This window comes from Chenopodium quinoa, unplaced genomic scaffold (assembly GCF_001683475.1).
Source record: "Chenopodium quinoa cultivar QQ74 unplaced genomic scaffold, ASM168347v1, whole genome shotgun sequence".
Classification (NCBI taxonomy): domain Eukaryota; kingdom Viridiplantae; phylum Streptophyta; class Magnoliopsida; order Caryophyllales; family Amaranthaceae; genus Chenopodium; species Chenopodium quinoa.
Genome location: NW_018744858.1, coordinates 223,076 through 236,995, shown reverse-complemented (window position 1 = coordinate 236,995; position 13,920 = coordinate 223,076). Strand labels below are relative to the sequence as shown.

At 36.7% G+C, this 13,920-nt stretch overlaps 1 protein-coding gene and 1 long non-coding RNA gene across 3 annotated transcripts in view; both read left to right on the top strand.

The window, feature by feature from the left end:
• The window catches only part of LOC110704746, a 29,840-nt gene extending 25,838 nt beyond the window's left edge, over positions 1-4,002 (top strand). Inside the window, exon 5 of the long non-coding RNA XR_002507997.1 lies at positions 3,984-4,002. This is a non-coding gene — a long non-coding RNA (uncharacterized LOC110704746). The remainder of the gene's footprint in view (positions 1-3,983) is intronic.
• A 3,132-nt stretch (positions 4,003-7,134) lies between these two features.
• LOC110704745 (DEAD-box ATP-dependent RNA helicase 27-like) lies at positions 7,135-12,478 on the top strand. Of its 2 annotated transcripts, none has more exons than XM_021882552.1 (13): positions 7,135-7,272; positions 7,441-7,715; positions 8,368-8,553; positions 8,719-8,904; positions 9,531-9,614; positions 10,347-10,388; positions 10,506-10,577; positions 10,678-10,977; positions 11,095-11,133; positions 11,221-11,325; positions 11,597-11,665; positions 11,740-11,865; positions 12,084-12,478. In XM_021882552.1, the coding sequence occupies exons 2-13, from the start codon at positions 7,464-7,466 to the stop codon at positions 12,252-12,254; spliced, it is 1,632 nt and encodes a 543-aa protein (XP_021738244.1). In that variant the 5' UTR covers positions 7,135-7,272; positions 7,441-7,463; the 3' UTR covers positions 12,255-12,478. The 2 variants fall into 2 exon arrangements, with proteins under 2 accessions (XP_021738244.1, XP_021738246.1); XM_021882554.1 differs by having other exon boundaries at positions 7,146-7,236.
• Positions 12,479-13,920: the final 1,442 nt, after the last annotated feature.

Here is a 13,920-nt window from a genome sequence, read left to right as displayed (position 1 = left end):
GTCTATTCCATTTCAAATTTTTATCTTTTCTAATCACTTCGACTCTCTTTTTTCCTTATAAATAGAGGTCATTTTACCCCGTTTCAGATCATACACAACCATCATCTATCATCTTAGTCCTCTCTTCTCTTTCTTGATCCCCATGTTCTTAGCCTTAGCTTAAACACATCCTTAATACTCTCCTTCCTTCGCGAGATTCGAATACTCCTAACCATACTCGATGTTACCTTCGACCTCGACGTGAAAGGTTGATAGTTTTGAGGGTTTAGTCCCAAATCTTTATTTCAATTCATATTTGATTTATTTACTCTGTAAGCTCTCTTGTTTGAGAACTAGTCCACTTTGATGTTGTCAAACGTCTGCCGTACAAGGGGATTATAAAGGCAACACTCAAGCGGGTAGGGCCTCTTAGTAAGGGAAGCTGACAATGCAAGACTGGGAATGTCCCCCTATTAACAGTAGGGAACATGTTTTTGTTATTTACAAGGCCTCTCGAAGAGTGAAACTGTGAAAATGTATGGCCGTGCTCAGATGGATTTTAGAAATCATCTGCTTATTGACAGTCGAACTCGGAAATTGAGAAACACTTCTAGACGTAATAAGGATGACGAAAAATCTTACCTTATATTTCACGAAGAGACATTAAGTGACATAGGAAACAAGCTATACACAAACAGCATACTTGTCCGGAAGGACAAGTGGGAGATTGAAAGGAATGGTGTCCTTCGAACGAGTGTATTATTCCGATAAAGGGTTCGGAATTAATTAGAAAGCTAATTATTCAGTGATGTCAAGTGATCGGAATGCCTAGCTGGAGGCCGCTTCCGATCAGTAATATTAATGAATAATAATTAATGTTACAGCTTAATATTGATTGAACCCTTCGGGTCACACCCAATCGTGTAACCGAACCAAAGCGACGAATTAATCCGAAAGATTAAATATGTCGATAGAGATTTTACGAACTAAGACGTCGGATTCCGAGCTTAGAGCGTCGAAACCGAGCGTTGTGCGTCGAGTCGATTTTAGGAATCGACAAAGACGAGAAAAATAATCAAATGACGTATAATGCTAAAATTACAAGTATAGCATGAGCCCTAGCCACGCCTCGGATTAAAGGCAAGTGGCTAGAGCCGCAAGCACCAAAGCACCAAGCCACCACAGCCATCGCAAGGCCCAGCTAGGCTGGCAGTTGCGTGCTGGCTGGCTGGAGCAGCCTAGAGGGCCTGCGCGCCATGGCAGCCTAGCGGGCTTGCTCAGCAAGGCTAGTAAGCAGCCAGATCTTGCGACGATGCTGTTGGGCCTGTGCTGCTGTTGTTGCTCGCGCATGGGCCTGTTGCCATGTGCATGGGCTTGTGGCTAAGGGCCAGCAGGCCTAGCCTTGTGGCGCAAGGCTGCCAGTAAGGCTGGCCTTGCTGCACAAGGCCGGGAAGCTGCCCTAGCTAACCGAAGTGGGTGGGGCAGCCCCTTGCCTTGTTCTTCAAGGTCAAGGTGGTCCTCCCACCTGCTCCCTCTTTGTGTGATGACACTTGTCATTTGATTATTGTTTCATGGCTTTTAAATTAATTTAGAATTAAATTAAATCTAAATTTTGCCTTTCTACCAACTATCCCACATTAAAAGATGATGGGAATTCTTGAGAACAATTCCCTATAAATACCAATCATTTGGTGTTGGGAACTTCACTTGAGTTGGTGAACTTTAAGGGATCTCCAAAAGCGAGAAAACCTTTGTTCGTAAACTCTAAGTTGTTTTGGTCTAGCCCTGACTATGTTTCGGGGTAGGGATCAGTTACGGTTCGGTAGCGAGGGTGTGAGCCGTCGGAGGTTCTCGCACTTGCGGAACTTGAAGCTTTCAAGTTCGAGCTCAACGGTTGAGCGAAGCACGCTTCTAGGGTGAGCATTTTTTCTCTCTTCTTTCTCTTCTCCTATGTTTGTGTTTATTTGCATGCTTTTATATATGTTTTAATTATTATGCATCCGATTCGGTTATCGGGTTTTGTTTCCACGCGGTGTCGGACACCGTAAAACCCAACACCCACCACCGCTGCACAACAGTGGCAGTAATCCAACATCAAATCGGCGCCACTCCACCAACGGAAGCCGCAGGAACCCTCGCACAGAAGCCTCAATCGCTGCCACAACAGCCATACCACTAAATTCACCACCGCAACGTATCCCTCTTAACTTTCCTGCTTCACCCAGCCACCTACTCGCATTCCCCCCCTCACACACCACGTATCCTCTGTCACCAATCACATCCAACAACCACCACCAACTCGCCACACAATAGCCACCGCACAACCACCACTCACCCTCAACCCCAAACGCATTAGCCACAGCCACGGATTCCAACCCCCTCCCACCGGATTTCGACCCCCTTTCCACCAATTTTCGACTTTAAAACCCTAGCTGTTTCGGGATTTTCTGATGTCCTGCGGGAGAGTTACAATTCTGAGACTGGAACCGGACGCCTGTACCTGCAAAACAAACGGATGCTCCGGACGATTGGAGATCCGCCTCCGACGGTCAAGTTAGTACTTGATTAAGGAGTAATTAATGCGGAAATAAAAGTAATTGGTCTCTCTAGGTGAGAGTGTTAAATGTGCGTCATCTCCCTTAATGAGGATTAATGGGCATATTTATATGCCTTGGGATGCGTGCCAGTACTAGGTTTAGGTTAAACCTAAGGCTGACTGGGCGTCCCACAATGATTGGGCCTTGTTGGCCGGTTTTCCCATTTGGCATGGGTGGACACGTGTCACATTGCAATTGGTCCAAGGAGGACGAATCTCTTGATGACACGTGGCAGACTCCTATTGGCCTACATGAAGGACACGTGGCGAAACCTGGCTGGCCCACGTGTCGGATGCTGATTGGTGGATAAAAATCCCCTAATCACTAGCCACCAAATCCCGACCACTCATAAAGCCCCCTTATATCGAATTCCGATCACTCCTAAAACCCTAGCCACCACCAAATTTCGCACTCCTAAAACCCTAGCCACCACCTAATTCCGACCCTTTCCTTACCCAACACCAAATTTCGACACCTCCCTAGCCCCACACGAAATTCCGACCAACCGAGGTGAGTTGATTTCGTTGTCGGCTGGTTGACATGGAAGATCGGGAGAGATGGAGAGGAAACGTCAAAAAGGTGGGCCTAGTAACGGATTCATGGACGGAATCCGTTAATTGGTGGTGAAATCCAATTTTTGGAAATTTAGTTGGTGGTAAAATAAACTTTTTTTTATGTAGATGGTAAAAGCCAATAAGTGGTTTTTTTAGAGGTGGTAAAAGTCAAAATTTCCTTAAAAATAAGGATTTTTTAGATAATAACACCATAAATTAAAAAGCATAAAAATTTGATTATAACACCATAAATTTTGAAAGTTTTATTATAACACCACTTATAAAAAAGAAAATTTGATTTCACCACCTAAATTGACAGTCCGTTAGAGAAACTGTTACTGAGGCCCTACTTCAACGACTATTTTGTTCAAACTCTTTTAAATATTTGCAATTTCCTTCAAAGGCGTTCATTTGTTCATTTGATAACATAATTTCAGGGTTCGAATTTGGCGAATTCAATAATCAAAGGGCATAAATTGAAACAACATTGTTCGAGTCCAACAATAGTTGGTGGGAGAAAGATCTGAAATATTGTAATTAGGTCAAACCCCTAAAAAAACCCTAATTTTGCTTTGTTCAATATGTTGTTAATTGATAAATATTTTTGAATTAAATGCATAATGCAATTTGTTTGTGTAATTAATCATGCTATTGTTTCTTAATTCATGATATAGCTGCTTAAATTATCCCCAAACTGATCAAAAACTTAAATTAGGGTTTATTGCAAAATTAAATTGGGGTTTTTATTTTTATTTTTGGGACTGATTAGTTATTTAGTTAATTTCCTTATTTCAAATGCTTGGTTGGTGAGAGTAAATTGTTGTGGATTATTCTGGATGACATATTGATGCAGGAGATGTCTTTCATAAGTTCCTCATCTCCTTCAAGAGATAAGGAGTGCGAGTATGGTGTTCCTTTTGTGAAGCTTACCAGTTGGACAAGGGATAATCCTGGGCGGGAGTTCAGAAAGTGCAAGTTTTAAGAACCAGTAACTGAAAGTAGGGGTTGTAAAGAATTTGAATGAATGGATAACCCTGATAGGACAACCTAGCAAACAGAGGTGATCAACAATTTGTTATTGGATAAAAACTATTGAAGGGAGAAATTAGTGGCTTTAAAAGGGAAGTTGATGATCTTGGTGGATAGATGAGGTGTTTTCTTAATGAAGTGGACAGTGTGAAGATGAAATGCAAGGCTCTCAACTCTGACGAAAAGAAGATGAATAGAGAAATGCAAAGAAGAATTGGAAGATCAGAGCACTATGTTCTTTGTGTTGTTGTTGGGATTAGTTTAGTGATGCTAGTGATACTAGTTATGGGAGTTTGTATAATGCTTAAGGTGTAGTTGTTCTGTTGTTAACTTGCCTAATTTAACATTAATGCTTTTGTAATGGATTATAAGTGGTAGTGAGTTCTACTTTTGCAATGTAAGATGGATATCTTTTGCAAAGAATGAATATAATAAGTACCTAAATATCCCACATTCCATTGACATAACCAAGAAAATTAGTTTCATAACATAGCAAAATAGGCTTTCAAAGCCTTACACCAAAATTTGTGTTCAAAAACTACCTCCAACCGTTAGTATATTACATTAATTGACAACACATCCAACTAAAAGTTTATTTCATAACACATCATCAGTTCATTGAGTTAAATTTTTGCATTTTTAAAAGTATGCAGCTTAGCCCTCCTAGTTTGCACTCCAGTTTGCAGCACAGTACTGCTTCTTTGTTGCTTGGACAAGGTCTTATTGAGGAGGGTGTATTTTGTTGACTTTTCCCCTTAGATTTTGGGTGGTTTTATTGTTAACTTTGTGAACCCTTCTGCTTACTCCATGGTTCAAACCCTAGATTCTCTTGCGGGAATGTCATGTTCCCAATGTTATTAGGTCTTGCACCTATTGCACTCTGTTTAACAAAAAAAAAAAAGGATCAACAACCTCATGTATCAGAAAATATATTAAGCTATTAAAATGAAACATTGGTTACCTTCTTTGCTGCACTTTGCTCACTCTTCTTCCTCTGCTCCACCACCCAAGGTGAGTTTAAAGGTGGTCTCCCTGCTGATCTTTTCTTACCCTTTGTTGAAGCCTTTTCTGGAGTGGACTGAGCCTCATGAATGTGCTTTAAAGTTTCATTTGCAGTTACAGACACTTTAACATATCCTTCCAAATTAAATGTCTCAGCTCTAACAACCCCCTAACTTCTTCTTCATTCACTAGTTCTCTTCTTCCAGTGTTAAAGGTTTTCCCTCTTTGTTTATACCATATTCTGTACCATATTCTCTTAGGCACAAAAGCACCCCCAACTCTGAATACAATATCAATTAATCCATTTGGGCTGACCATTATCTACCTAATAAACACATGCAAAAATAGTCAACATAAGGCAACATAGCATACCCCAATTACACAATAAAACACACTACTTCTAAAATAATTGACTAATCAAATAAACCCCAATTCAATGACACAAAACAGTCAACAGTGCACCAAAATAAAAAATTAAACTAAACAATTAACCAATTAAACATTCTAATACTTAAATTACACATCAATTACTTTATATCAAAGTTCAAAGGCAGATTAAACACAGTAAAGCACACTCAGTTTCACTTTTTAGGGTTCCATTTATTTTGCCCAATTTACCCTTCTATCCACAACAAAATTGCAAAATTGACATCATCGATCAGCTGTTGAAAACTACTTTAAAAGGTTCGAAAGGTACCTCTTTTGGAATCTTACTGCTGTTGTTGTTAGAAACCACGAAAAATCCAAGCTTTTTTTGTTGTTGAAGATGACTGACAAACTTTCACTGAGTTGTTTCGCTCCTACTCTAACACCTCTCCTTGCAATTGAATTTCTCAACCACACAAATCAGACTAGGGTTTGATTCCATGTTAATTTTGGTTGTTGAATATTAACAAAGACAAATCAATGAAGGGAGGAGTAGTTGGGTAATGAATGAAGGAGAAAGAATCAAATTGAAGAGGTTGAAATTTGGATGGTAAACTAATTTGTGGGCCCACACAAATTTTCCGTCACGAAAATTGTTATCTGGTGGTGAAATCAAATTTTCATTTATTTAAGTGGTGTTATAATAAAACTTTTAAAATTTGTGGTGTTTTAATCAAATTTATATGTTTTTTTGGTGTTATATTCTAAAAAAAATCCTAATAATAATACTTCTTTTATTTTTGTAAATGATTTGTTTGCTTAATTAATATTTTTTTTAAAAAAAAAATAACTAAGGACACACCAGGAGATGACACATGTCATTGCTGATGTGTCTTTTAGTATATAATTATTATTTATTATTGATGATTGATTAATTATTAATTTTACTTTATCTTATAAACAAATTCTTACCAAGGAGTAACAATTAATTTAAATAGGATTAAAGTATGTAAACTAGATAAGTTAATAAGTCTTATGTTTGGGTTTTTTTTTTTTTTTGTAAAGTTTTACAATGATTCAAATTCTAAAAACAAGATTTATATATATACTTAAAAAATTAATTAAGCTACTCGTGAGCTATTCGAGTCGAGTAGTGAGTTGCTCAACTCGACTCGTTACAATCTCCAGTTGAGCTCGAGCCCGGCTGAGGTTACTCGAGTCCGCTTTGACCAAGTTTTGACCAAGCCGAACTCAAGTAGCTCGCAAGTTATCTCATCTCAATTTTTTTTTTTTTATAATTTTTTTTGGTAGTTAAGATGAAGGGCTATACTAGGCCGGAACCCCTCACGGTTCAACCCGATCTGGGTTAGCGGGCTAGATAATTTGGGAGAGTAGGAGGAAGGTAAGAGAATCCCATCCCCCAAATTGTCACTAATGGGGATTGGTGCTCTCCTTTCCACTAGACCAAGCTAAGCTTGGTTGTCTCGTTTCATAATCACCCATAGGCAGAATCGTCAATCCACTATTTATAATGTAGTAGTGGTGAAGGGTACAATCGTATTTTATGTTTTTAATTTTTTAAAAAATAACTCAAGTTTGCATTTTTAGAGGGTGTAATTATTATAAATACACCCAATACACAAAACCTAACCCTAATAATTTTAGACCTAGCATCCAATCCCTCCACCATAAACAGCAGAAAATACTTTGTAAGCTTTCTGTCCTCCATTGAAGCATCTTCCAAGGTCGAATATGAATTTCATGATATAGTTACTTCAAATTAGTGTTTTCTATGGTGTATTAACGAACTACTGCTAATAATTACTAAAAGATTATAACTTTGCGCTAAAATTTCTGTTCATATTCTTAATAGAGTAGAATTTGATTCAAATTTGGTTGCTAATTTGTTGCAGGAATTTCTTTAAATTGCCCTAAAATGGTAGGACGAAAACGGCCGTGCGCCGACGAATTGAGGGCTGAAAGTGATGATGAAGAAGTACAAGCAGAACAAGTGGAAGAAGAGGAGAGAGAAAATAATGGCAATGAAGTTGAGAAGATTGAGAAGAAAAAAAAGAAGAAAAAGAGTGGTGGGATTGGAATTATGAGTGATCAATCCTTCTTTGCTCTACCAGTTTCTGAGCCTACTAAAAATGCTATTAAGGATATTGGGTTCTCCAACATGACCCAGGTTCTCTTCTTATTATTTCATTTTGAGTGTTTTTTGGATTGATTTTGTAGGGTTTCAAGCTAATTTTTATGATAGTCTAATTGGATTGAAATTGAAGTACATGTGATTTTTAATTAGTGTAGATGGGTAATTTTTGTGGATGGTTTATGCCGGAAAGGAGTTGTATGTAATTTAATTTTTGATTTGCTTTTGAAAATCGATTTTTAGAGACTGGATTCTTGATGAACATAGAACTTAGAGTAGCCTTGTTTAAAGAATGAGGATGAGATGATGTAGATTGAATGAGGACATGGAAACTTCATCCTTTCAAGTTGTCTAACATCAAGAAAGAATGGTGGGAAAGGTTCATAAAATGCATGACATTGATTTCCGTTATAGCTAGCTATTTGTAAAGTGAAGCGCGAAATTCTTAGATGAACGAAATTGTACTTTTCAAGGAGAAATAACTATTTGCAAGTAGCATTAGAAGCTGATCAATTATAAAATTCCTTGCTTGTCAAAAGCTTGCATTTCTGTAGACTGATAAGTTGGCAAACATTCTGGAAGTTGGTCTACGAATACCCTTAGAATCCTATAATTCAAGTTCAATTGATTGTAGTTTGAATTTAATATTCTCGGTTAGCTTATGCTATTTGCTTTACTATGTTTACAGATTCAAGCTAGAGCTATACCTCCTCTCTTGGAAGGCAAAGATGTGCTGGGAGCTGCGAGGACTGGTTCTGGAAAGACCCTTGCTTTTCTTATTCCAGCTGTGGAATTGTTGCACCAGACTCGTTTTACTCCTCGTAATGGTGTTGGTGTTGTTGTTATTTGTCCAACAAGGGAGCTTGCTATTCAGGTAAATCTCTATCCCTCATTTCTATTGACTGCAGCTCATTTTCTTTTTCCCCTTTTTTAAGCGAGGGTCTGTAATTTACATGGATGTAGGACTTGCTTTCATTTGTTTGCTCTGCTTTAACCCCTTTTGGGCAGTTTCAGTATACTTGTTGTCTCAATGATGCAGTCACACGCTGTTGCTAAAGACCTTCTGAAGCATCATTCACAAACCCTTGGCTTGGTGATTGGTGGTGCAGGCCGAAGGGGAGAAGCAGAACGACTTGCCAAAGGTGTTAATCTTTTAGTGGCAACTCCCGGACGACTTCTTGACCATCTTCAAAATACTAAGGGGTTCATATTCAAAAACTTGAAGGTGATTTATAGCGTTCATATCAAATATACATGAAACATGGGCTTTTGTGTAGTACTTCAAACTTTCTTCTGTGATCTGATGACCTGATCTTAATTTGATTTATTAATGTGACTGAACCTTGACCTTATTTGTACACTATTCCTTGAGAAAAAATTTATCAAATAATTAATGTGTAATTTCCATATATAGATTTTTATATATTTTTTTATAAAATTACGGAATCAAAGATATTTTGCAATAAGCAAAGGCAACTAAACAGGTATGGTCTGATTTAATCAATTTTTAAATAAGCAAATATATGTTGAAACAAGGTGAATTGAGCATAGCCTAAGTGAATGCAATTCTGTGCATCACTGTAATATTTAGGACATTTGATGCTGATGTAATGTAGTAAAGAATATTCACTTAACCTAGTAATCAATTCTCGGTGTTCATATTTGCTGAACGCATTCAAAATCATTGTGTAAGAGGAGTTATAATCTGGGGATTTCCTTATATTTCTATCCAGGTCTTGAAACTGTTGGAAAGTAATCTGCTAATATACCCTTTAAAAGCATTTCTTTAGTATCAATTATTATGCTTGTCTTTGCTAGGGTATTGACATCTTTATTATTTTATGCTTGCAGTGCTTGGTAATTGATGAAGCTGACAGGATTCTGGAAGCTAATTTTGAAGAAGAAATGAGGCAGATCATAAAGCTTTTGCCGAAGGTCAGAAATTTGCTTCTAATATTTCATGCGCGGTTGATACTCCCTGTGTCCTCAAACAAGTTATATATGCAATTAGCTGTTTGTTGAAATATAGTGACAATGTTCTTATGTGCATGAAGGGAGAAAAATAATATTCATGTCATTTAAGTCTGTTGCAAATTTGATATTATGGAAAGTATGATTGTTTGTGGTGCTTGTAGCATTTTGGAAGATGGAAAGCTGGTACTTTATAAACAAATGTTTATCTTTATATATTTAATGGCTATGATATACGTAGCCTAAGGGATAATTATGAGCATCGTATATATTTCTTATTGTTGAGTTTAAGAATATGTGACAAAATCACACATTAATATGTGTTTTAAATGTTGATTATAATCATAATAATTCTACTTTTATCTTCTTATAGCTAGCCCTTATTGGTGTATATATCATTTTCCTGTATGTAATGTGAAGGTATATGTAATCCATCAGTATATTTCTTTTGTTTTGCAAGTTATTGTTTCCATTGAATATGAACAGTTGATATGATTGAGCTTGAGTTTTATAGTGTTTGGGGTGGATTATCTTCTTTTGTGATGTTTTAGACTTTTAGTGCCTTTTGATACTGATTTTTCACTTTGTTGTTCCTGGAATCGTATGTGTTATGCCAAATTTATGCTCCTTTCGGTCTTCATCAAGGTGTGAAGTTTCTGAAATTAGTTTTTTGATTGAAATTTTTCTGGCATACAGGAACGTCAAACAGCTCTTTTTTCAGCCACTCAAACCCAGAAGGTAGCTCTCATTTCTGTGTATTTTTTGCCTTACTTCTGTTCAGGATTAAGGGCAGGGTTAAGGGGGGAGAGGGGTGTTGGGATACTGAGTAAGTGATATAAAATTTTTGGTACATAGGTGGAGGACCTTGCACGCTTGTCGTTCCAGTCTACTCCTATCTATATTGATGTTGATGAGGGCAGGAGAAGGGTAAGTGAACTGGAAATTGATGGTGCATCTATTCCATTATTTGTTTTTGTCATCATTGGGTTTTTATAAAGAATAATTTATTGGATGCTGGTTATCATAGGTTACCAACGAAGGACTACAGCAGGGCTATTGTGTTATTCCCAGTGATAAGAGACTTATCCTTCTCTATTCGTTTCTGAAGAGGAATCTGAATAAGAAAGTCATGGTCTTCTTTTCTTCCTGCAACTCAGTAAAATTCCATTCAGAACTCTTTAGATATATTCAGATAGACTGTTTAGATATCCATGGGAAGCAAAAGCAGACCAAGAGGACAACAACATTTTTTGACTTCTGCAAAGCAGAGAAAGGCATACTTTTGTGCACTGATGTTGCTGCTCGTGGACTTGATATTCCTGCTGTGGTTAGTGTCTTATATCCTGTTCTTACATGAATTACTGCAATCTCTTCAGCATACAGGTTTTGGCTTAGCAACAGCACTTACAGATGAGTGGTCTGTTATTTTCTTGGCTTTTTGTAGGATTGGATTGTGCAGTATGATCCTCCAGATGACCCAAAGGTATTTGAATTTGCTGACTTGAGCTCCTCCTCCCATTGAATAGCTAGCTTCATGTTATCTGGTTAGCTGATATGTTGTCCCTTTTAGGAATATATTCATAGGGTTGGACGAACAGCTCGTGGGGAAGGTGCAAAGGGTAACGCTTTGCTTTTCCTGATTCCAGAAGAGTTGCAGTTCCTTAGTTATTTGAAGGTATGAATATATCTGACAAGCAATAATTAAAGTTTCTATGATGAAAGTGAAGTCAGATGAATCATGAATCCTTGTGAGATAATTTGGAAATGAACCCCGGAGAGCCTTTCTTAAGTTTTCTTTACATTGAGTGCTGACTGCAAACGTGGAGCAGAAAGCTTAGTTATGTTAAGTTCTTGGTTGTGCAAGCCTGCTATGTAGACCCATTTGTTTGTTCATGCGCATATGCTGCCCCCTTATATCTAGCTCAATATGTAAAATTTTAATGCAGAGTGAGAAGGTTCCTGTGAAAGAGTATGATTTTGATACAAAGAAGCTGGCAAATGTGCAGTCACATCTGGTACTGAATCTTCCTATTTCTGTTATTTTTGTTTCCAATTATGAAAGCACTGTCTTACATTGTGGAATTTGCAGGAGAAATTGGTTACAAATAATTATTACTTGAACAAGTCAGCTAAAGATGCATACAGAGCCTACATATTGTCATATAACTCGCATTCCATGAAAGATGTGTTCAATGTACACCAACTCGATCTACAGGTAATATTTATTTTTCTTCTGTATTGTTTAGCATGGGGGTTGATAGTTGATACTTCAATAAAAACACGCTCATATGTCAGTTGTAGGGTCATTACGGATGGTAAGATATGAATTAAAGCCGATGCTAACTGTTTGTAAGATAACGCAGCTCGATTTTCCTATTGATCCTGCGGCCATTATCTATTATTCCAAGATAACATGTTTCTTCACTTGTGCAGGCGGTAGCTACTTCGTTCTGCTTTTCTTGCCCACCAAAGGTAGATATCAAACTAGACAGCAATGCTTCAAAGTTTAGGAAGAAGAGCCGTAAAATTGAAGGGAGGTTTAATGAAAGCAATCCTTATGGGAAGCGAGGTGGAGATGATACTAGGCAATTTGTTAGGTATTAGAAAACTTTCATAACAGAATTTGTTCAAGTGTTTTTTACTAATTACTTTGAAGATGTGTCATGTTGGCAATTTTGAGTCTTCTGCGTATAGTCTGTAACATTTCTACAGTATCTAATACTGGTCTTGGACATTGAACACCAAGAGTTGTATTTTATCGTGAAAGAAGCTTATTGAATTATTTACGTCTGTGAAGAACTTTGTATTGCAATATCTTGATATTTGAATTTTTGTTTTAGTTTAAACTTTTGGCAAATTCTTCTAGACATTGATGACGCTCTTGCCTAGGCTTCTTCTCTTTAATTTCTCTCTCGGTTACCATTTCCGTCCTGCCGAGGACAGTATATGTAAAGAGAAAGAAATAAACTTTAAAGAGAGAAACCTTAAGATTGTCTCCTATGGGACTTGTGTGTTAAATTTGATGAGTCAACTTGTGGCAAGTAAATCCAATCGAATGAGTTCTTGTTCAAAACAAGTTGCTAGTGATGATTTGTTCAGAAGTGTTAGGTGATTAGTTGCACCTCCATGAAACTATGTGTTTCCCACCATCCTCATTGTGCACTTCGAACTGAAACTATGCGTTTTGTTTGTTTGCCAAAAAAAAAAAAGAGGAGGAAAACCAAATGTGGAAAAGGTTAAAAAAGGATAGCTAACTATGATGAAATATACTGCCCAGCAAAATAATTATTAACCTAATGCTAAAGGCTTGTTCCTTTTCGTTTTGATATTCCAGTAATATTTAGTGAAAGACAATATAAATAGCAATTTGAATTACAACAATTGATAATTGAGTCATAGATTAATTGTATATTATTGGTTAACCATATATATGATGATCCGGGGTATTTTTCGGGCCCAAATACTAGTCATTATTTTTGTAAAGAAGTCCTAAAGGACTTTATATTATTCATTTCTCTCTTTTTTTTTGTTCCAATTTCTAAATTCCCATTTCTTCTTCTTCTTTCTTTTTTTTTTTTTTAGGAACTAAATTCCCATGTTTTTTCAATTCTCTCAATTTCTTTGTTTAACCAAGCAACGCCTTAATGACAATTAAAGATAATAGTGATCAAAGTTCTGCGTTGAAAAAATGTGCCAATCAAACTGGGCTTTCATTTTTTGTAACAAAAGGAGCAATTCTTAGTCTTACTCTATCACTATGATGGTTGTGCTACTTGCACGTAAATTTCATTGTTGGATAAGTAAAGCTTTTGTAATTTTCTAAAATCAAAAAATAGGAACAAATATGACTATTAATAGTGAAAATAAATTGATCAACAGTATGGGTGCCTGGAAAAAGTCTTTGAAAATTATTTTTAAAGTAAATTTAACAAGATCTCACATAATATAGTCTTTCGAGTTTATAGGGAATTTTTCTAGTCAAGTTCTAAGAAATAGACCATAAAAGTCAAAACTTAAAAAATATTTCATCTGTTTTTTTAGTTGATACACTTTGACTTTTACACTATCCACATACTATACTTTGACAATCTTTTGTAATTTATAGTTACGATTGAATATAGTCATATGAGATGTACTTTGAATCGTTTCAATATAAATTATATTCCTATCCACTTTTTATAATATTACAATGTTGATAATTAGAGATGCTAATTATTAAAATTGTGCGTTGACAAGCGTGCTAAAAGAAATGTGTCAACTAAAAAAATGA